Here is a 23,489-nt window from a genome sequence, read left to right as displayed (position 1 = left end):
GCTGCTCTTTAATCTGTTAATGTATCTAATTTGTTCATTTTCATGCATTCTAACGAAGAGTCCGGATATTAGACCAGGGGGACCATCTAGTATTTTAGTTCCAGCAGTCTGCATATGTCAACTGAAATTGCCCTAAAATGAGTGTAGGCCCATATACACGTTTTCACTAAAACAGGCTTACTACTTTTTTGTCTTTGTTTTAGAAGAAAAACTAAAACTCAGATTTTTTTATGTTTTATTAAAACTTAACTTACATAACAGGCTCAAGTTTTGCTAATTGAATTCTGCAAGCATACATATTTTATAAAGCAACTTTGGTCAATTTCTTTGAGGTATGTTATAAAGTACAAGTAGAATCTCTCGTTTTAAAGAAACAACGCAAAACTATTCAGCTTATCAATGATAGTTTTTGTGAACTTAATAGAGAAGAGGTTTCAAGTTTAAAATCCACAGTCACTCTCTCATAACCGTACACTTAGTAAATCCTTACAAAAGAGCCCCCAGGTTGGTGACCCCCAGCTGGGCAGTTGGGATTTACCAGTCAATACTTCCATTGTTAACAGGCATCTCAAAAAGGACTTGACCAATCCCATGTAGCTTTGGTGACTATGGAAAAAAGGAAACATGTAACTAAAGACAACAGTTGTTCAAACAGTAAAATATATACCAGTTATTGTACACTGTCTTTCTTTTGTTCCAGAGACAGATCTTAAGAGGACAAAACAATAAAAATCTTACAGAACTTTCCCTAATTCCTGAAAAATAAATCTGGATCAAAATCAGTTCACAAAATCCTAATTTTCATGAACCACTTGTATTAAGACATATAGGCCTAAAAACTTTTTATGAAAGCATCTAAGCCTGTGTTTGCCTTACAACTTCAAAGTCAGTACACTTGTATTGGGACATGTATGTCCCCAAAAGTTTTTATTAAAGAGTTAAGTTTGTGTCTGGCTTATAATATCAACTGAAATAAGCCACACACACATATAAAGAATGAAGCCATACTCGGCTACTGAAAAGTAATGCGCAAATTATTTTTGACCATATGGCTCACTTCACCATGAAAGACTGCTAAGCTGAAGCCAAGCTTAGTTCAAGTATTCATTATGTGTCACTAAATGCCCAGATTTTAACATAATCTTCTGGTTTTTAAAACTCAGAGTATGGTTTTTCATTTTGAGTGCTGGTATCATACACGTTTCCTTTTTTCTAAATTGTCTCTTTTGCCATTTGATGTATAAAGACACAAGACAATCTCACCTCTCATAGCTCCCTTAAGAAAAAGCAACAATTTGTTTCACAAAATGTACAAGATGGCTGAAGAATCTTTCAGATAATAATCATCAATGTGAGATTTACATGTATGAATTTGCATACTAAATAAATGAAGACATTTAGTATTTATAGTACACAAATCTAGAAATGTTATGTCTAAAAACCGAACCTTTAAAATTAGTAATGATTTAAAGGTCTCTTTTATTCTCTTTAGTAGCCTCTTGAATGGATCTAAGTACAGATTCTGTGCTAAGAGATAAACTTAAAGCATCAAACCTCATACCTCACTGTTGTAGAAATGAGGCCGTAGCGCTCAATTCAGAGTGCCTCATTTTCTTTTTATATCACAGAAATTCAATTCCACAATATATTTCAGGGTTCACTAGAGAAATTCACAGCTTAGTGTTATGTATAAGAAGTGAAAGGATGGATTCTTAAGGTCATAGAGGACTAATTATCAAATAAATGTTATTGAAAAGAATGTTCATAATAGAAGTACCAATAATGCAAAAACATGGAAATATTCCTATGACAATTAAAATCCTTCATCCTTTGTTTTTTTCTTCCTGATGCTTTCTTTTCGTTCCATGTGTCCATAGTTTCAGTCCTTAAGGTCACTGGCTTTTGACATCCATGCCAGTCTTGTTCTTATTCAGTAGATCAAACGTTCTCTGAAGCATAATGAGTGAGCTCTTCAACTGGAAACAAAATTAATTTTCCAGATCAGATTAATTTTTATGATTATTTTTATGCTAAAAGTTTACACTTATATTTAATTTTGTTTATACTGATGCCCAAATAAGATACTGAATATAAAACACCTGATTCCATAGGGTATCTGTTAGTGTAACTGCTACAGAGTTCTCCCCATTTGCTAAAGCACTGCACTTCTACCTCCCAAAAGTCCCATTATAAAATTATACAATTGATAGCCTTAGTTTCTTAAATAGTTTCTGAAGTTGCAGTGGTCTAGACCCTCACTATCACCCAAACAACTCAAGGATCACATCCAGGCCTTTGCTTCATATTATTCCTCTTCACCTATACAAAACTTACCAATACCCAATATCTCCATGTAGTTTTCCTAATCACTGTGCCTCTAAACTCCCAAAACATTATCCTTAGTACTTATGTTGACACTTAATTTTGTTCTTTACAGTACACATGGACATCTGGTTTGCCTAATAAAATTGTAGACAACTTGAGGGCAAGAATTATGTCTTTTTATTTTTGTATTCATTCGTTCGTTTATTCAGCAAATATTTATTCTATTGCTTATTTATTGTATGTTGTGCTAAGCACTGGATATACAATAGTGAACCAAATAAGCACCCTCTCTGCCTTTGTGGACCTAGACTAGTGAGGGATACAGAACTAAAATGAGTCATCATACACATAAATGCATACTTACACGTTTTATTAAGTTTTTGACTTGAACAAGATGCAAGATGGTAGTATTTTCTGAAATGAGGATGACTATAGGAGAGTTAGGTTTTTGTGTGGGAAGAAAATTGAATTCTGTTTTGGACACAATCAGTTTGGGATGCCTGTTAGTCATCCAAGTAAAGATGGCAAGTAGGCAAGTGACTGGGAGTCAATGGCAAATGTGGTGTTTAATGCTTGGGAGTAGATGAGATCACCTAGAAGGAGAGCAGAGGAAAAGGGTGGAGAATCTAACAGAACCCTGGAACATTGGGTCAGGGAGGGGACAGGTACGGGAAATGGTTTCAATGAACAGAAATGTAGTTTTACATTATGCTAAGTGAAAGGAGCCAGTCACAAAAGGCTACATATTGTATGATTCCATTTATATAAAATGTCTAAAATAGGCAAATCCACAGAAGCAGAAAGTAGATTAGTGGCTGCCAGGGGCTAAGGGGTGGGGAGAATGGGGAGTGATTAATGGGTAAGGGATTTCTTTTGGAAGTGATGAAAATATTCTGGAATTAAGATAGTGGTAATAGCTGCACAACCTTGAGAATATACTAAAAATCATTGTCTTGTACACTAAAAGGTGACTTTTATGGTATGTGAATTATGTCTCAATAAAGTTTTTTTTAAATGGTTTTAAAGAAGGCAAGATTAGATAGCATTTCAAGAAGGGAGTGAGTAGTCAGCTCCGTCAAATGTTTTCCTGTACGATGAAAACTGAAAAAAAAACAAAAACAAAACAAAACAAAAAACGGTACAGTTTTACAAGCCAGGGGTCACTAGGGACCTTAGCTAGAGCAGTATCAGTGGAATTGTGGGAGAAGAAAACCACACAGGAGTGAGCTGAAGAGTGAATGAGAACTCAGTATATGCATTCAACTTTGTTTCTTCTTGAAACCCCATTAAAGTCATAGAAAGGGGATTTTCTTATTTAAGGTTTAAATCCACAAGAGCAGGGAGAAAAGGAAAGGTAGACAAAGCAACACACTTTGGAAACTGGACAGCAGTTGGATAACTTAAAGGGCCTGAAAAAAGATGAATCCTAAGCTAACAGTAGGAGAAGCTGAGAAACAACCAAATTTACCCTGAAGAATTCTCAAAAGCCTCAGGAGATGGTGTGCAGGAATCTCTGGAAGTGGGAATAAAGAGGAAGGGGCTAAAATAAGAAGGCCTGGGTGAAACTCTGGGTATTTGCTCTCTCCTAATACCTGGGCCCAAGTATAGAATTTTATTTTCTGGAGAGCATTAAACAAAGAGTCTCTGGCTGGGCAACACCAGGTCACACTAAGGACAGTGATACCATACTAAAAACAGGGATTATATGAAAAAATGTAGACTGAAAGTTCAGACTGACCATCACCTCTGCCCTACCCTTCCCTAACCCTCTTCCTTCACTCAGTTCCTAAGATACTGGCAGCCAGCACTTAACCCTTCAGTTATGAGATTGGAAGAGTCTTCTCTGTGGACACTGACCAGTCTGAGAAGAAAGACCAAACACTTGTACCAGGATTTCTCACCAAACAGCTCAGCCAAGCCAAACCTACAGAGAGGATCAGAGTAGACAAGCCCCACCCACATGTTAAGAGATTCTGATCCACACAAGCAGACAACCAAGGACTACCAGCCATCTAAAGAAATCCTTTAACCTGAAAAATAGAAATCAAACTGGGGGGAAAAGGATCTTGATGGAAATTGAGTATTAAGAAGAGGAAAAATTTTTAACTATTAGTAATGTGTTCCCAGAACTAAAGTAAGATAATGCAGTCATTAAAAAAGATTTGGATGCCATACAAAAAAAAAAAAAAAAATTTTTCACAGAAGTGATAACTTTTTGAAAATAAAAACTTATTAGCAAAAATTGAAAAACTCAATAGAAGAAGATAAAGATGAGGAAATCTCCCAGATCGTAGACCAAAAAGGTAAAGGTATGGAAGTTAAGAAGATTAGACAACCAGTCAAATAGCATCTGAGTAACAGGAATTGCAAAAAGTCAAGAGAAAGAAAATGGAGGGGAAGGAAATCATCCACTACGTAATTCAAGAAAATTTCCGAGAAATAAAGGGCATGAGTTTCCAGATTAAAGGATTAGGACTCATAATGGCCTCAGAGTTCTCAATAGTAACACTGGAAGCCAAGAGAGAATGGAGCAATAAACGTTCTGAGGAAAATTATTTCGAAACTAGAATTCTGTTCCCAGCCAAACCATTAATCAGAAGGGAGGGTAGAATAAAAAATTTTCAAACAGGTCAAGTTTAAAAATATTTACCTCCATACTTTCTTTCTCCGGAATTTATTAGATGTGCTCTGTTAGAAGAAGAGAGTAAACCAAGGAAGAGGAAAACAGGGATATAGGAAACATTAGACACAAAGAAAGACAAAGGCAATCCCCAGGACGGTAGTTGTGCCCCCTGGCAGAGAGAGCAACTGGACCTGACTGGAGTCAGTCAGAAGGCACCATTGATAGAATACCAGAGGTGCATGAAGATTTTTTTTCTTTTTTTATTTCAATAGTAGTCTTTATTTTTTTTTTTTAATTAAATTCAGTTTTATTGAAATACATTCACACACCATACAATCATCCATGGTATACAATCCACTGTCCACAGTATGATAACATAGTTATGCATTCATCACCACAATCTATCTCTGAACATTTTCCTTACATCAGAAAGATGCATGAAGATTTTGTAGGGAGATTTGTACAACAGATAATTATAAGATGAAATAATTATAAATACTAATGATAAACTAATCAACTGTGACCATAAGGACAATTTCAAGAATAACAAAAAACAGAAAAGGAAAAATAGTCATGGTTTATTCTGTGGCTCAACTCTAAATAGCAAACTTAGTTAAAACAAAGTAAACACTGACTATTGATCTAATTAAAACTATGTTATAACTTCACTGGGAGTGTCAAGGTTTGAAGCTGTATGTACCCCAGAAAAGTATGTTCTTAGAGCAAATCCATTCCTGTGGGTGTGGACCTATTGTGGGTAGGAACTCTTAATCAGGTTAATCTAAATTAGATTAAGACCCACCACCTGCCCCAGGTGGGGCTTAATCCTCTTAACTACAGTCCTTTGTAAGAGGATAAAAGACAGAAGACACAGAAAAAAGCCCGAGAGAAGCTAAGAGAGGACACAGAAGCTCAGAAAGAAAGCCAAAGAAGCAGAGAGGAAGCCACTGTAGCCAGAAGCTGGAAGCAACGAAACCCCGGAGAGAAGGGAGAGACCAGCAGGTGCCACCATGTGCCTCGCCATGTGACGGAGGAGCTGAGGATCACAGGACTTCAGGCAGAAGAAATCATACTGCTGATGCCTTAATTTGGACATTTTCATGGCCTTAGAATTGTAAACTTGTAAGCAATAAATCCCCATTGTTAAAAGTCAGTCCATTTGGGGTATATTGCATTTTGTCAGCTTTAGCAAACCAAAACAGGGAGGATGGGGTGGGGGTGGGGGTACCAAATCCTTGTCTTCCATAATCAGAAATCAAAAGATAATGTTTAAAACTGAAAATCAAGAAGAATCAATACATTCTTGTTTATAAATATGCAGGTAAATATCAAAAGAACAAACTAAAAGAGTTGAATTGTTGTCTTTGGGAAAGAAACAGAAAAGAGGGTGCTAGGATTGCTATTTTTCTGAACAAACCTTGTACAACAACTTAACTCTTTAAAATACACGAATGAATGATTTTGATGAAAAATGTAAAAAGTGAATGGGTTGTAAAGGATAGAATAGTAGCAACAGGAGCAGGCAACTCTTTGAAAGAGCTTAACTGTGAAAGGGAGTAGAGAGAGAGAACAGAAATAAAGTAGATGGCTAGGAATGTGGATGATGTAGGGTTTTTAATATATGAGGTAACAGCAGGGCCATGTGCTGAAGGGAAAGAGTCATTTGAATGAGGGAGACTGAAAATGGGGAGGCCAGGAGGGTGTTCCGGTTTGCTAATGCTGCCATTATACAAAATACCAGAAACGAATTGGCTTTTATAGATTTATTAAGTTACAAATTTACAGTTCTATGACCATAAAAGTGTCCAAACTATGGCGTCAATACTGAAGGAAGGCCGATGGCGTCTGAAACACCTCTGTCAGCTGGAAAGGCACGTGGCTGGCATCTGCTGTTCCTTTGCTCCTGGGCTGTTTCAAAATGGCTTTCTCCAAAATGTCTCTAGGCTTCTGTCTGCATTTCCAAGCGTCTCCAAGCATCAGCATCAGCTCCCAGGCATCTCTCCAGAAGTCTCTCTCAGCTGCTCTCAGGGCCTTTTGACTTCTCTTAGCTTCTGTGGAGTAAACTCTGGGCTAGCATCTCAAAGCATCAGCAAGCATCTGGGTCTGGGCCATCTTTTTTTGAAGGACTCTAGTAAACTAACCAAGACCTACACTGAATGAGCAGGGCCACACCTCCATGGAAATAATCTAATCAAAAGTATCACTGACAGTTGGGTGAATCACATCTCAATGGAAGTGGATGAAGGAAGTGTCATCTTAATTCATCCCACAAGACTGGATTAAAACATGGCTTTTGGGGGGGCATAATATATCCAAACTGGCACAGGTAACTGATGGAAGCTCCCCCTGGGCAAGGGGAGAGGGATGGAATTCAGAAAACATGTGATTTGGATATAGACAGAGGAGGGATGTCCCACCTGAAGTTTTTCTTTCCTCTGTGAGGCATGGTAATCAGCTGAGAGTGAGGGGGGAAATGGGAGGAGAGGGGGAGGAGAAAAGTGAGAATCTATGATATACTCCTTACTGAAAGTGAGAGGAGAAAGTTACTAAGGAGCTATAGACAATGTGCATTTGTAGAGTTTTTAGTCGAAGCTGCAACCTTTGGTGCCCTACATGACCCCATAAGAATGATTTAATAATTGACTCTTCTAAAAAGAAAAACCTATTGCACAGGAGAAAGAGCTAGAATGAAATAAAACATTAACAGTGATTGTGTCTGAATGCTAGAACTATTAATTTTTTCTCTCTTACTATTTTCTATTTTTCAATTTTGTAAAATGACCATGTATTATATTCATAATAGAAAAAATCAATCTTTACTTTTCAAAGGAATCCTAAGTTTTGGTGCATGGGACTGAGCAATATTCATGATGTTATGTTCAGGAATTACTGTTAATAGCAAATGACCAGAAAAAACCTAAATGTTCAATATTCATTCTTTAATGGAGAACTGGTAAAGTAATTGTGGTGCATCTATACAGCTGAATCCTATGCAGCTGTTGAAAGAATGAGGAAGTACTTTATATACTGATATGAAGTATCTCCAAGATATAAGATTAATAAAAACAAAATAATGAACACTATATGTAAGTATCAGTGTACATTGGTATAAAAAGAGTTCATATTAAGCATAAAATTTTATCTAGAAGGAACAATAAAAAGAATTCAGAAGATGTGTTCATGCTGATATGGAAACATATTCAAAATATATTATTAATTGGAGAAAAGGTATACAATAGTGTATAGAGTATCCTATTTTATAAAAAATAATAAATACAAGTGGCTATATACATAATATACATAATACAGAAACTCCTTCCTCTAGAAGGAGGATTTCTTCAAGTAATGATATAGCACATATTCTCCCACAACCACAAGAACAACTGATTAATCCTGGTACACAGGTACAAAGTACGATGGTACACAGAACTGCCTACCTGTTCAAGCATCACTATGGAGTCTCGGAGCACTCCCTTTAGACGAAGGGCTTGATCTTTGTTTTTTTGAGTATTTTTTGCTCTTGACAGCATATCTTTGGCTAAACTGAAAGAGAACAGTTTTCTGATCTTTCATTTCTAGAAATCTTCAGTGCCCCATATATTTATCAACAAAACACAGTACTTTAAACAACAAAAAGCAGTTTATGATTATAGGATTGTAAGAAGACCAAAGTCTCTAAAACTGGAATTAAATTTTCTGTAGCTAAATAATTATTGAAATAACGTGGTGAAGACAGATTGGGGGAAAGAAAAGACTTACTTTAGAGATTTCTCTTCTTGGAGATGGAGACGGTAAAATGACTGAGCAGCATATTCTATCTTTGACAGCTTCAGAAACAGTGTCACATTCAATAAAACTAGCAACAGCAAACTAGGCAAAGCAAATCATACCTGGTTAATCCACTCTTATCCTAAAGCATTGATAATGCACAATATATATGCAAAAGCTTCAAAAACCTGTATTATATAGACTATTTTTCAGTCGTTGTTGTTTAAATCAATTATCCCTATTTTAAATGAGCGAAAGAATTACTTTAAGTGGATGCTGAGAAGAAAGATGGAAGGTAATCAGACACACAATAAAGTCTTCAATAAAGTGGGCTGGGTTGTCTTTGACACCTCTCTTCTCTGCTGGGAATCCCAGCCAGTGTAGATGTGCCAACAACAGCTTAGAACATTATCAGGTCAGCTTTCAAGATCTATTTTTGGGTGCCTTTGGTGTAACAATTACATACCCATAGTGCTGCATTTCAAAAAGGAAATGAAGATCAATAAGGAGTTGATCTTAGGTAGATCATGATGTGCCTCATATTCCCAGTAGAAGCCAAAAAAGATACCATTCGGCAAAATTTTCATCTTGGACAAAGAAGTGTCATCTTAATTCATCTTGGAAATGTAAAATGTTATGTGCTAAAATGAACTTATTCTGTTGGTTTTTATAGCTTTCCAAGTGAATGGATACATACCTTATTACACATATATGCAAATATACAGGTGATACCATCTCTTTCTACTTATCTTTTTTCTGTTAAAATACTGACCTGCCCTTAAAAATATATTGATTTACCTTTAACAGTCCAGAGAGAATTAAAAAATAAAAAAATCTAAGGTAGTAGGAGAATATGTTTATGAAATTATTACGGCATTGAAATGGTTTAGTTATTATTTCAACATTTGAGTATAAATATTCTGCAAGTAATGCAAAAGATAACAATATTTACTATTCAAAATTGTCATAGCAAACTTATTTAACTAGAGTATTAAAATGTTTTAGAAAACTCAAAGTAATAAACGTTCTTTGTTCTGTAATCTATAATTAGCAAAAATACCTGATATAAGAGTTTCATTCCAAACAAAAGTCATCCAGAGCATATCAACAAGTTAGAACCAATTCAATTAAATCTAATATACTATTTCAAGATTCAAAGGGAGCCATGTAGATATTAGGTTAATTATGACTGAGTAAATTCTTATATTCTGGTTCAGAATAATTGCCCCAGTATTTCTCACCATGTGGCCCTCAGACCACTTGTGTCAGAATAATCTGGGGTGTGTGTTTTAAAATACTGATAGGCATGCTCCCCAAGTGATTCTTACCACCAGTCTAATCAAATAGATTAAAACAGTATTATTGGGATTTCACCAGCCTCTGTCTGTGTGAGTGAGTCTGTATAGGTCCTTTAAATTTATGGAACTTCCTATAAACATTCATGATTGTAGGAATAAATCAGATTATTAAAAAATAAAAACATCTATTAAATGTGTACTTTGCATTCCTTCATATTTAACAATTATGAAAATAATTCATCAAAACTATCAGATTGAAGCCTATGAAATTACTGTTTTTGTAGGTCAAAATTAGACAAATATTGGCAATTTCTACACAATAATATACAATTCCATTCAAGTCCTTTTGGAAACTAGCTAAAAGATAAATAAAGACCCAAAATGAGCATTCAAATAAGTACTCACAAAACACTCATCACCACAATAAGAGTGGTGTTATAGTTTTCCATTTCCTTTTTCTTTCCTACAGAACACACAAAAAAAAGACTACATTAGAATAAGGATTGTAATCACTACTATTAAAAATGTAATATTCCTTTGAAAAGAGCTGTTAAAGAAATTTTAGAACAATTATTTGTAAGGACAAGGGGATTCAGGATGAATTCCCTGCATTCCTTTTTTGATTTCTGATATTCTGAGTAATACGAAATAAATCTGCAAAATGAAAAATCATGTCAATTCTTCAAATTTGGCCTATATTAGAATTAATTTACTCTAAAATTAAATAAGAAATTCAATACATCATGTATAACCTCTAGCTAAATGCCATTTCTGCAAATAATGTCAGAGCAGGATTTTTGTATAATGCTTCCATCCTTAAAAAAAAAAAAAAAAAAAAAAAACTTACCTATTTTCCATGTAAACTTTAAAATTCAAAATTAAAGATCATTAATATTAAATGGAGGAAAAATATATTCACACTAAGACAGAACCTTAAAAGCAGATTTGATAATATTTGATAATACAGAATGAGAAGGTAAGAGAGCTTCCTACCTCTGAGAGGCGCAACAGTTCATAGAGGCAAGATGTTTTCAAAATTGAGAGAGGGAATAATAAAAAGTCAAATTCCATCTTGACAGTGCATAAGGATTAAAAGCATATAATCATTGTGGTATACTCAAAGTTAGAAATCAAATCTTTGCAAATGCTGGGCAGGAAACATAAATAAATGATTGAAGCAATCGAGGCACGGGAAAGAGTAGTTAGGGAGTGGTGGGGACTGTGGTAAACTGGGAAAGCACATACTCTAATGGAGTAGCTACTATAGAACTCCAACTTACTGCTGCTATGAAGGGAACTGAGTCAAGGACTGCTAGATATGAATGTCTAATTTTTAAAATACCATGTAGCCCAAATGAAATACTTCTATGGGCCAAAGGCCTGCCATTTTACAATTACTGCTTTATACTTCTGTATTAGTTATCTTTAAGGTAGTCAGAGTTGGATAAATATTATCAAAAAAAAGAAGGAAAGAGAGATCTCCTTATTGTCCTCTCTCATATACAAGAGGTACATTCTGCTTCATATAATTGAACTAAAAAGCTTTCATCTCTGTTTATCAGGTTAAAGCTACCTGTAATATCCCCTTTGGCATCTAAGCCCACATCTCCAGAAACTCTCTGAGAAGACAGTTTAGGAACTATTTCTGCTGTTCGGTTGAATGTTCGCCTTCTCCTTCGTAGGCCACTAAGTTTTCCAGGGTCTTCAATGGACTGGTTTAACACAGATTCTTCCATTAATAAATCTGATTCTAAGAAGAAGAAGAAGATTTAGTTGGTGGGGAAACCTTCTCAACTCTAAAATACATGGGTTTTGGGTAGTAGTTCTGTTTTTTAAAACCTTGGTAGCTTTTTGTTTGTTTGTTTTTTTAAGCTATTCCTTAGGTTCTGAAGGCCTAGATTCAAACTTGATCTTAATGAAAAGCTTTAGAGAGTGCAATGACCCCATAATGAGATTTCATTATTCTAGGAAGAACGAACTGTATTAATAAATGATGGGCTCATTAGAGTATATTCAACATGAGCTATATCAAATATTAATGTAACTATTTCAGTTATGGAAACAACAGGCTACCCACTTACACTGGATCATTAGAAGAATTTCCAAGATAGGTTGTAGTACTTAACTGTCTACCTCAAAGAAAGGAGTAGCATATAATAGTTCCAATTTCCAATGAGAATTGGTGGGAAAGGAAATGTGGAGGTAAAGAAAATCTACAAACAATGTAACCTCATTTTTGTCATTCATTTTAACCTTTTCCTTCACCAGACTTTTTATTAGTAATTCATTATCCAGTGGCCAAACTAATTTTTGAGTTTCATTTTCTCTGCTCCTGATTGGGAATCTAATAATGACCTAGCAAAGTGAGAAAAGCAAGGAGAATAAATATTCAACAGCTAGATATAAAGCCTTAAATGACCCTGAGTTGACTGACCACCAGTCAACTATATACTAACAGAACAACTATGTCACTTGCCCCCAGTCAGTTTCCACCAAGATCACACATGTACATAGTACCATTGCCAAGCAGACCTACATCATCCCAGGAAAGCTACATCCTTCTTATAAGGGAGGTGTGGGTCTGAGGACTCTCAAGATGCTAATGAATACAAATGTATATTTATGACAGGTTATGAAGTTCCTCCCTGCAGTGAGCTTCCTTGGTTACTTGCAGGTTCCTTGGTTCCTTGTGTGTGCAAGAGCTGTGTGATCTTGGACAAGTCACTTTACCTCTCTGTGTCTCAATTTCTTCTTTTGTAAAATAGAAAAAAAAATAGTGTATACCTGACAAGGTTGTTATGAATACAAAATGAGTTAATATGTATAAAGCACATAGAACAAATTTCTGGCAAATAATAAGCATTGTATGTTTGTTAGATAAATAAAAATTAAAACTTCTGAAATTCCACAAGTGGTAGAACGAATAGTTGGAAAACTTCAGTGGGAGTCATGTCATCCCAACATCATCTAACAGTTCCTGCTATGAATCCAAATGAAGAATCTATCCATTTTATTAATAAATGCTATCTTTGCAAAAATAGATAAATCAAGAAATTTACAAACCAAGCTGTTTGAAATAGTCCTCTAATGAACTCCAGGAATTCTTCTCAATTAAAGATTTGACAATTCCCCATGGCTGTTTTCTATATTTCAAATCTGTGGAAACTCTAATAGGATAAAAAGGAAAAGGATGATACACGATTGAAGAATATTTATTCAAAGGACAGACTCACATTAATATTGCAATTATATTAAGACTGAATTCAGTGGGAAGCTTAAAAAAAAGGATTCAAAGTCAATGAGATTATAAAAGAAAATTCATTCACTGATAATGACTTCTTTAAAAAAATTATTCAGTGCTGTTAATAATTTCACCAATTTTCTCTTCTAAGTACTTAACATTTTCTTTCTTCCCTTTGTCTTGCCCTGAATTTTCTTCACCTAAATAGCAATAAAGGCTCAAAATAAATTCTAAATGTTCTAAATGCTTTGTTTAAAAAATCTAGTAGTCAAAGTAACTACATTTTTTCAGTTAAGACTTGGCCAAGCATATAATGACCCACAGTTATCTTTCTCAAAGCACCATCTCTCATTTCTCATTACAGCAGAGGCCTTTACTGCTCACCATGTGCTCCCTATGAACTCCCAGCCCCCTTCCCATGGGGCTCGTTCTGGCCAATGAACTGTAAGACATGCACCCATTCTATAGCTCTCTTTTCCTGCAGCAACTGGAACGGCACAAGTGTTCTGGATTGTGCAGCTCCCAGACATCAAGGCATTCGTCAGCTTGGAGCCTTGAGTAAAGAGCCCCACCCCTCAGATGACCACTGCTGGACAGGTCATTTGAGTAAGAAATAAAGCTTTGTTGTGTAAAGCTACCACTAATATTTCAGGATTAATATGTTACCAGAGCATAATCTATCTTTTTGTTACTAACACACTCATTCACAACAGCTCACCTTAGCCTGCATTTCTGTTTTGAAGATCGGATGATACAGTATCTGTTCAGAGTATAGAAGTAATCATGGTAGGGGACATCATGTGTCAATACTTCTGAATCTACCAAATAAAATTGTGCTTCTCGACTTTCTTTATACAGTGTCTGCCAAAATAAGATAAAGAATTTTTGCATGTGCATGTTTAATATATTAAATTTCTTCCCAATTTAGAACATATATGACGATGATTCCTTTTCAGAAACTACAAAAGGCATGAGAAGACCATCTACAAAGCTAGAAGGCCTCCATTTTGGACCGTCCCTATCTATGACTTGAGAAGAAGGAAAATTTCTTTCTGTTTGATTCAACGAGCCAGCACATCCTCACCATCCTTATGGTTAACAAAATGTTGAAATGATATATATGAAAAACTCTCTCTTGAAATACAGAGTCTAGAAAACACCAAAGAGAACAAAACTCCTTCATTTACTATTACTGGAAATCCTTTCAAATTATTGGGAATGCAGAAATAGTAGTTGTTTCCTCTGTGTCATTAATTTCATTAAACAATTATTTTTTTCTTTCTTTTAGGCATGAAGAGGGGAAAGGAACCATATAATCCCTTTTGTGTCTTATTAGTTCACAAAGAATTTTAAATGTTCCTGTTAGGGAAAAAATTCAAAACTCAATTGAATGAAACAAGTATCCACTCCAAAGTTCATCAAAATTTCACAGAACTACTCTTCACTAAAAAAGTGAAAGGAGGAGGGTAAACAAAACATCACTTTCCCTAAAAACAGGATTTAAAATGGTTGTTGGCCAAGCCTTAGTAATTTTAACCATACCATTTCCACCGAACCTAAAGAAAAATATGGTTTCTAAGTTTATGTCTTGTAAATTGGTAATTAGAGCTGGAAGCTTAATTTGATTCAGGTTTAATAGGCAAGAATTCCCACAGGAGGGGCTATTTATTTCCAAATGATTCACACCAGAAGGCACATAATACACATAATATATAGGTGACTCTCTTTATTGATGTTAAGATTAATTGGTTAGCTTGAAACATTCAATATAAATTTCCTCCTCAGCCTTTCACCTAATGGTTTCATCAGCCTTTGGGGATGACTACCGTGATCCAAGATTTTATTAAAGTTTGGAAAAAACTAATATTTATTGTAAACATATCATTCCTTATTTACTTATTATCTGGAATTCTTCCACAAAGGAAGAATTCCTCATGAACCGTGTGCCAGTTTGGATGTATTACATCCCCCAAAATGACATGTTCTTTAATATAATCTTGTAGGGGCAGACGTATTAGTGTTCATTAGGTTGGAATCCTTTGAGGGTTTCCATAGAGATGTGACTCAATCAACTGTGGGTGAAACATTTGATGAAATTATTTCCATGGAGATATGGACCCTGAATGTGTGGGTCTTGATTTAATCACTGGAGCCCTATAAAAGAGCTCATAAACAGAAGGACCTCAGAGCAGCTGAGAGTGACATTTTGGAGAGCAGCTCAGAAAGACATTTTGCAGAAGGCTGCTGAAAGCAGGCATTTGCTGACACTTTGGGGATGCTAGCCCAGTGTTTCCTCTGGAGAAGCTAAGAGAGGAAAAACACCTCGAGAGTAACATTCTGAAGAATGCACAGGAACTGAGAGAGGAGCTAGAATACAACCCAGGATCAGCAGATGCCAGCCACGTGCCTTCCCAGCTAACAGAGGTTTTCCAGATGCCACTGGCCTTCCTTTGGTGAAGGTATATTCACCTTAATTTGGACATTTTCATGGCCTTCAGACTGTAAATTTGTAACCAAATAAACCCTCTTTATAAAAGTCAGTCCATTGCTATTTTGTACAATGGCAGCATTAGCAAACCAGAACAAACCATTTGGTTATGGTAAAACATAGTTCACATAGGAAAGGCAAACATTTATCCTGATTCTTTCCCATAATTTACCACATTTCCATCTTCCAAAGGTAATGAATTCATTTATTTTTTTCTGAAAATATTATTAACCTGGGAATTTTTCATATTTGATGTGTTTTATCCATTGCAGTCATTATTCTTTTTAGTGTTCAAACTCTCCCATCTTTGGCTAGTGGGAGCACATTCATGTTGGTTCTTAAATCTTTTGACAACATTCCTACTTTTTTGATAGCATTTTCTGTTATGACAAGGTGATCCAGGTTCATCTCATACTTTCCCTGCCTCAGATGTGAAAGCAGCCATTTCTCTAAGGAAATGGTACTTAGAGACTACAATCTTGATGCTGAGATTTCACAGCTATATTTTAAGTCTTTTCAATGGTCTGAGTATATTTTTTTAAGAAAAAATTCTTCACGAATTCATACTGATGTTTACAATTCAAATTTAAGTTTACAAGGTGTTTATTTAATGTCTTAAATTTTATATTGGTAACATTTTCTCTTACACTCAAAATGGTATTAAATGTCAATTCTGGTCAACCAAGTTGGCAGAATAAGATGCTCCAGGATGTTGTACCCCCATAGAATCATTGAACAATTAGCAAAAACTGGCACAGCCTTCTCAAAATTCCAGAAAATAGTGAAAGGGTTGCAGAAACTGGGAAATTACTGAATAAAGAAAATGCAGCTTTAAAAGTGGTGGGCAAACCTCCCCCCTACGTGGGATCAGACACCCAGGGAAGTGAATCTCCCTGGCAACGTGGAATATGACTCCCGGGGAGGAATGTAGACCCGGCATCGTGGGACGGAGAACATCTTCTTGACCAAAAGGGGGATGTGAAAGGAAATGAAATAAGCTTCAGTGGCAGAGAGATTCCAAAACGAGCCGAGAGATCACTCTGGTGGGCACTCTTACGCACACTTTAGACAACCTTTTTTAGGTTCTAAAGAATTGGGGTAGCTGGTGGTGGATACCTGAAACTATTAAACTACAACCCAGAACCCATGAATCTCGAAGACAGTTGTATAAAAATGTAGCTTATGAGGGGTGACAGTGGGATTGGGAATGCCATAAGGACCAAACTCCACTTTGTCTAGTTTATGGATGGATGTGTAGAAAAGTAGGGGAAGCAAACAAACAGACAAAGGTACCCAGTGTTCTTTTTTACTTCAATTGCTCTTTTTCACTCTAATTATTATTCTTGTTATTTTTGTGTGTGTGCTAATGAAGGTGTCAGGGATTGATTTAGGTGATGAATGTACAACTATGTAATGGTACTGTAAACAATCGAAAGTACGATTTGTTTTGTATGACTGCGTGGTATGTGAATATATCTCAATAAAATGATGATTAAAAAAAAAAAAAAAAAAAAAAAAAAGAATTGGGGTAGCTGGTGGTGGATACCTGAAACTATTAAACTACAACCCAGAACCCATGAATCTCGAAGACAGTTGTATAAAAATGTAGCTTATGAGGGGTGACAGTGGGATTGGGAATGCCATAAGGACCAAACTCCACTTTGTCTAGTTTATGGATGGATGTGTAGAAAAGTAGGGGAAGCAAACAAACAGACAAAGGTACCCAGTGTTCTTTTTTACTTCAATTGCTCTTTTTCACTCTAATTATTATTCTTCTTATTTTTGTGTGTGTGCTAATGAAGGTGTCAGGGATTGATTTAGGTGATGAATGTACAACTATGTAATGGTACTGTAAACAATCGAAAGTACAATTTGTTTTGTATGACTGCGTGGTATGTGAATATATCTCAATAAAATGATGATTAAAAAAAAAAATTTATCCTGGAGGTCAAAAAAAAAAAAAAAAAAAAAAGTGGTGGGCAAAGCGCTTGGTACCCTTGAGGGCCCCTCCCCTAATCTCCCCCCAGCGCTTTCACCCTGCACTCCCACTATAGGTCCACTGCTGTGTTCCAGTGAGAGGAGAGTAACTCCTGTCTGCACATTTGTGTGCTTATATTTGTGGGTTCCAATCAATTAGATGGCAGTCTGCTGCTCTCTGCCTTCTCTTCCGGGTTTCATTCCTTTAACCTTCTTGCTTCTGTGGCTTTCCCACTCTATGTATTATCTCATTGATAAAGGACTCCAGTAAGAGGATTAAGACCCACCCCAGGCCAAGTCTTAACTAAATTAACCTCATTAAGTGGTTCTACTCATAATAGACATACACCCACAGGAATGGATTAGCTTTAAGAACATGATTTTCTGGGGTACACAGCTCCAAACTACCTCAAAAAGCAATACAGAGAATCAACAAAACCAAAAGTGAGTTCTTAGAAAAGATCAATAAAATTGACAAACCTTTAGCTAGACTGATGAAGAAAAAAAGAGAGGACATAAGTGACTAAAATCAGAAATGTAAAGAGTGACATAGACATTACTACTGTTGCCACTGAAATAAAAAGGACTGTAAGAGGGCACTATGAACAACTGTACACCAACAAATTAGATAATCTATATGAAATGTACACATTCCTGGGGTACACAAACTTCCAACACCAACTCAAGAAGAAATAAAGGATTTCAACAAAACAATAAGTAGTAAAGAGATTGAAACTGTAATCAAAAACCTCCAAAAAGAAAAGCCCAGGATGATCTAAATGGCTTTACAGGTGAATTTTACCAAACATTTCAAGAATTAACACTTATCCTGCTCAAACTCTTCCAAAAAATGGAAGAGTAGGGAACACTCCTTAATTCTGCAAAGCCAAAATTAACTTCATACCAAAGCCAGATAAAGAAACCACAAGAAAAGAAAATTAGAGAGCAATATCTCTTATGACTATAGATGCAAAAATCCTCAACAAAATACCAGCAAACCGAATCTAATACCACATTAAAAGAATTATATACCATGATTAAGTGGGTTAATCCCAGATATACACAGGTGGTTCAGTGTAAGAAAATCAATTAATGTTAACATACCACATTAACAGAATGGAGAGAAAAAAATACATGATCATCTCATTTGACAAAATCAAGCACCCCTTCTTGATAAAAACCCTTAGAAACTAGGAATAGAAGGAAACTTCCTCAACATGATAAAGGGAATATATGAAAAACCCACAGCTAACATCCTACTTAATGGTGAAAGATTGAAAGCTTTCCCTTTAAGATCAGGCACAAGACAAGGATGACCACTGTCACCACCATCATTTTTTAATTTTTTTTTCAAAATGCATTTTTATTGAGATATATCCACATACCACACAATCATCTGAAGTGCACAATCAATTATTCACATTATCACCATATTGCTGTGCATTCATCACCACAATCAATCTTTGGAACATTTTCATTACTCCAAAAAATAAAAATAAAAACAAGAATAAAAATAAAAACAAAAGTAAAAAAGAACACCCCAAACATCCCATACTCCTCCTCCCCTCCTATTATTCATTTATTTTTTGTCCCCATTTTTCTACTCATCTGTCCACACATTGGATAAAGGAAGTGTGAGCCACAAGGTTTTCACAATCACATGGGCACACCATGTAAGCTATACAGTTATACAATCATCTCTAAGAATCAAGGATACTGAGTTGCAGTTCAACATTTTCAGGTATTTCCTTTTAGCTTTTCTAATACACTAAAAACTAGAAAGGGATATCTATATAATGCATAAGAATAATCTCCAGAATGACCTATGTGCCGCTCTTCTTGGGACACAGCCCTTTTCCAGTATTCCGAGCTCAGCCAACTCCAAGAAGCTCTGTTTTTATCTACTTATTTAAATTTTTATTTATTTATTTTTATTTTTTTCCATAATCCCCACCTCCTCTCTGCTGGGAGAGACCTCAGGGTTCCTTTGTGCTTGTTCCAGGTTTATCTGTGCTCATAGCTTGTATTCAGTAGTCCAAATTCATTAATTGAAATTGCAATTAGAGCCTCATTGAGCAACCTTTCCTTGCTCCCAGCAGAGATTGCTTCTTTTTCCCACAGGGGAGTGTTCTAATTCAGCCTGCCAAGCCAGTGGGGGAGGTGCACCAGCTCTGTAGTTTGGGGAGCTTTACTAACACTTGTGTGCTGCGATCTCAGCTGTTCCACCCATTCCGGACTGGTGTACAATGTGTGTCTGGTCACAGATATTCCCCAAACAACTGTTTAAAAGTTATTGCTGGCTATTTATTAGTTACTCCAAAGGACTAACTAAACTCCACACCTCCCTATACCACCATCTTGTCACGCCTCCTCACCATCATTATTAAACACAGTGTACTGGAAGGTCTTACCAGAGGAGTTAGGCAAGAAGAAGAAATAAAAGGCATTCAAATTGGAAAGGAAGAAATAAAACTTTCCCTATTTGAAGACGGCCTGATCCTACACAGAGAAAATGTGGAAAAATCTAAAACAAAGCTACTAGAGCTAGTAAACGAATAGAGCAAAGTGGCAGGGTAAAAGATCAACATCCAAAAGCCAACAGTATTTCTACACACTAGAAATGAACAATCAGAAGAAGACTGTAAGAAAAAAATCCATTTTCAATAGCAACTAAAAGAGTGAAATATCTAGGAATAAATTTAACCAAGAATGTAAAGGACTTGTACACAGAAAACTATAAGACATTGCAATAAGAAATCGAAGAGTCCTAAATAGATGTAAAGACATTCCATGTTCATGGATTGGAAGTCTAAATATTGTTAAGAGGTCAATTTTACTCAAAGTAATTTACAGATTCAATGCCATCCCAATCAAAATGCCAACAGCCCTCTTTCTTTGCATAAATGGAAAAAGCAATCCTCAAATTTATATGGAAGGGTAAGGAGCCCCAAAGAGCCAAAGCTATCTTGAAAAAGAACAAAGTTGGAATAGTCACACTTCCCACTCTTTAAACTTGTAACAAAGTCACAACAGTCAAAACAACATGGTACTGGGACAAGGACAGATATATAGACCAATGGAATCTAACTGAGTGCTCAGAAATAAACCCTCACATTTACAACCAATTGATTTTTCACAAGGAGACAGAGACTACACAATGGGGAAAGAATAGTCACTTCAACATATGTTACTGGGAAATCTGGCTCTCTGTATGCAAAAAATGAAGGTGGATCCCTATCTCACATCATATAAAAAAATCAACTCAAAATGTATCAAAGACTTAAATACGAAAGCCAGAACTATAAACTCCTAGAATAAAATGTAGGGAAGCATCTTCAGGATCTTGGGTTAGGTAATGGTTCCTTAGACTTTACATGCAAACCACAAGCAACAAAAGAAAAAATAGATAAATGAGACCACATCAAAATTACAAACACTTGTACATCAAAGGACTTCATCATGAAAATAAAAAGACAACCTACACAAAGGGAGAAAATATTTGGAAACCATATATCCAATAAGTGTTTATTATCCAGAATATATTAAGAAACCCTACAACTCCACATCAAAAAAGATAAATAACCCAATTATAAAATGGGCAAAAGACATGAACAGACTTTTTTCCAAAGAAGATATACAAATGGCCAAAAAGCACATGAACAGGTCCTCAACATCATTAGCCATTAGGAAATGCAAATCAAAACTATATGAGATACCCTTTCACACCTACTAGAATGGGTACTATTAAAAAAGTAGAAGATTACAAATGTTGGAGAGGACATGGAGAAATAGCAACACTCATTCATTGCTAGTAGAAATGTAAAATGATGGAGCTGCTGTGGAAGACAGTTTGGTGGTTTCTCAGAAAGTTAAGTATGGAAGTACCATATGAGCTGGCAATCCCACTTCTGTGGATATAGCCCAAAGAATTGAAAGCAGGGACTCAAACAGATAATTACACACCCATGTTCATAGTGGCATTATTCATAATTGCCAAAAGTGGAAGCAACCCAAGTGTCCATCAACCAATGTATGGATAAACAGAATGCGGTACATATACACAATGGAATATTGTTTGGACTTAAAACAATGAAGTTCTGATACATGCCACAACATGGATGAACCTTGAAGACATCATGTGGAGTGAAATAAGGCAGACACAAAAGGACAAATATTGTATGATCCCACTAATAGGAAATAATTAGAAAAAGCAAACTCACAGAGTCAGAATCTAGAATATAGGTTACCAGGGGATGGAGTGGGTGTAGGGAATAGGCAATAGGGAGTTAATGCTTCAAATGTACAATTTCTACTTGGGATGACTGAAATGTTTTAGTGAAGAATGGTGGTGATGGTAACATAAGATTGTGATCGTAATTAACAGCACTAAATTACATATTTGAAGGTAGTTAAAAGGAGAAATTTTAGGTCGTATATATGTTACTGGAATAAAATTTTTAAAAAATAATACTCATAAGGGTAATCTGTAGGTGAGGGGGTATATGGGAACTTTGTATTTTCTGCCTGATTTTTCTGTAAATCTGCAACTTCTGTAATAAAAAATAATGTTTAACCTGAATCTAATCACAAAGAAATAAACTGAGGGACAATTTTATAGTTAGTGGCCTGCACTCTTCAAAAATATTAATGTTATGGAAAAAAAATCTGAAAAACTGTTACAGATTAAAGGAAACTAGGGAGACATAAGCAAATGTAATGCATGCAGCTTGACTGCATCCCAGATTTCTCAAAATCCATAAAGGATGTTACTGAGACAATTGGCAAAATTTGAAATCTGATTATATTAGATAATCAATGTTTAATTTCCTGAGTGTGATAACTATCTTTTGGTTATGTAGAAATGTCTCTGTTCTTGCTAAATACATAATGAAATTTTCAGGAAAAAAAAAAGAAAGTGAAATTTGAAAAACAGTTTGTAAAACCAAAGTCTACCTAAATAGATTCTAAAGATGTACATAAAATAAAATATGACTCAAAAATGGCATTAATGTAATTATTTGCTTAATCATACACCTATAATGAGAGAAAACAAGAAAGATTAAAAGTAGCAATTCAATATTATTATTAGTGGTATGATTTCTTAAAACAGTTTCTGATTTCTTTGCAAGTGGTTTTTTTTTTTTTTTTATTTACAATATATCCCTCTAGGGATGTATACAGTCAAATTACTATTTTTTAAAAGCCACTTAATATGGCTTTCCTCTGTGTCGTGAAGCCAATAACTTTATATCCAGTTAGGTTTATTTGTTTTGCTTTGCTTTCAGTTTTTGTGACTGGTCCTTTTAAAAAATTTGAATTTAATCTTATTTTATATTTATGTGTAGATATCATTTCGAAGTCAAAATTACAGAACACGGTATATTCATAGTGGTGTTCTAGCTTCCAGCCTTGTCACTTCTGTCCCCATATAGATAAGTGTTTTTATTATTTTGTTTTATCATTCCACTGTGTGTGTGTACACATAACTCTCTTCTTAAAGAAAAGGTAGCATGCTAAACACATTGTCACACTGTTCTTTATTTTGCTTTTCTCATTTAATAATATATCCTGGAGACTGCTACATAGCAATAGGAATATAGAGAAATCAACCTCATTTCTTTTGATTGCTGCCTAATATTCCATTGTATGGATGTACCATAATTGTTTCAACTAGTTCCCTACTGATAGTCATTTGGGTTGTTTCTAGATTTTTGCTAACCAAGTGGTGCTACACGAATAGACTTGTACATACATCATTTCATATATTAC

At 35.4% G+C, this 23,489-nt stretch overlaps 1 protein-coding gene across 1 annotated transcript in view; it reads right to left on the bottom strand.

The window, feature by feature from the left end:
- Window positions 1–225: 225 nt before the first annotated feature.
- GRAMD1C (GRAM domain containing 1C) overlaps window positions 226–23,489 on the bottom strand; it is a 147,074-nt gene continuing 123,810 nt past the window's right edge. Inside the window, exons 12-18 of the mRNA XM_037835660.1 lie at window positions 13,974–14,116; window positions 13,078–13,181; window positions 11,588–11,764; window positions 10,420–10,477; window positions 8,708–8,818; window positions 8,386–8,491; window positions 226–1,976 (exon numbers count right to left, since the gene is read on the bottom strand). Coding sequence (XP_037691588.1) covers window positions 1,893–1,976; window positions 8,386–8,491; window positions 8,708–8,818; window positions 10,420–10,477; window positions 11,588–11,764; window positions 13,078–13,181; window positions 13,974–14,116 — 783 coding nt within the window. The 3' untranslated portion in view covers window positions 226–1,892. The remainder of the gene's footprint in view (window positions 1,977–8,385; window positions 8,492–8,707; window positions 8,819–10,419; window positions 10,478–11,587; window positions 11,765–13,077; window positions 13,182–13,973; window positions 14,117–23,489) is intronic.

The sequence above is a fragment of the Choloepus didactylus genome, chromosome 1, assembly GCF_015220235.1.
Source record: "Choloepus didactylus isolate mChoDid1 chromosome 1, mChoDid1.pri, whole genome shotgun sequence".
Lineage (NCBI taxonomy): Eukaryota > Metazoa > Chordata > Mammalia > Pilosa > Megalonychidae > Choloepus > Choloepus didactylus.
The sequence above is the reverse complement of the archived record's forward strand: the minus strand, read 5'-3'. Positions and strand labels throughout refer to the sequence as shown.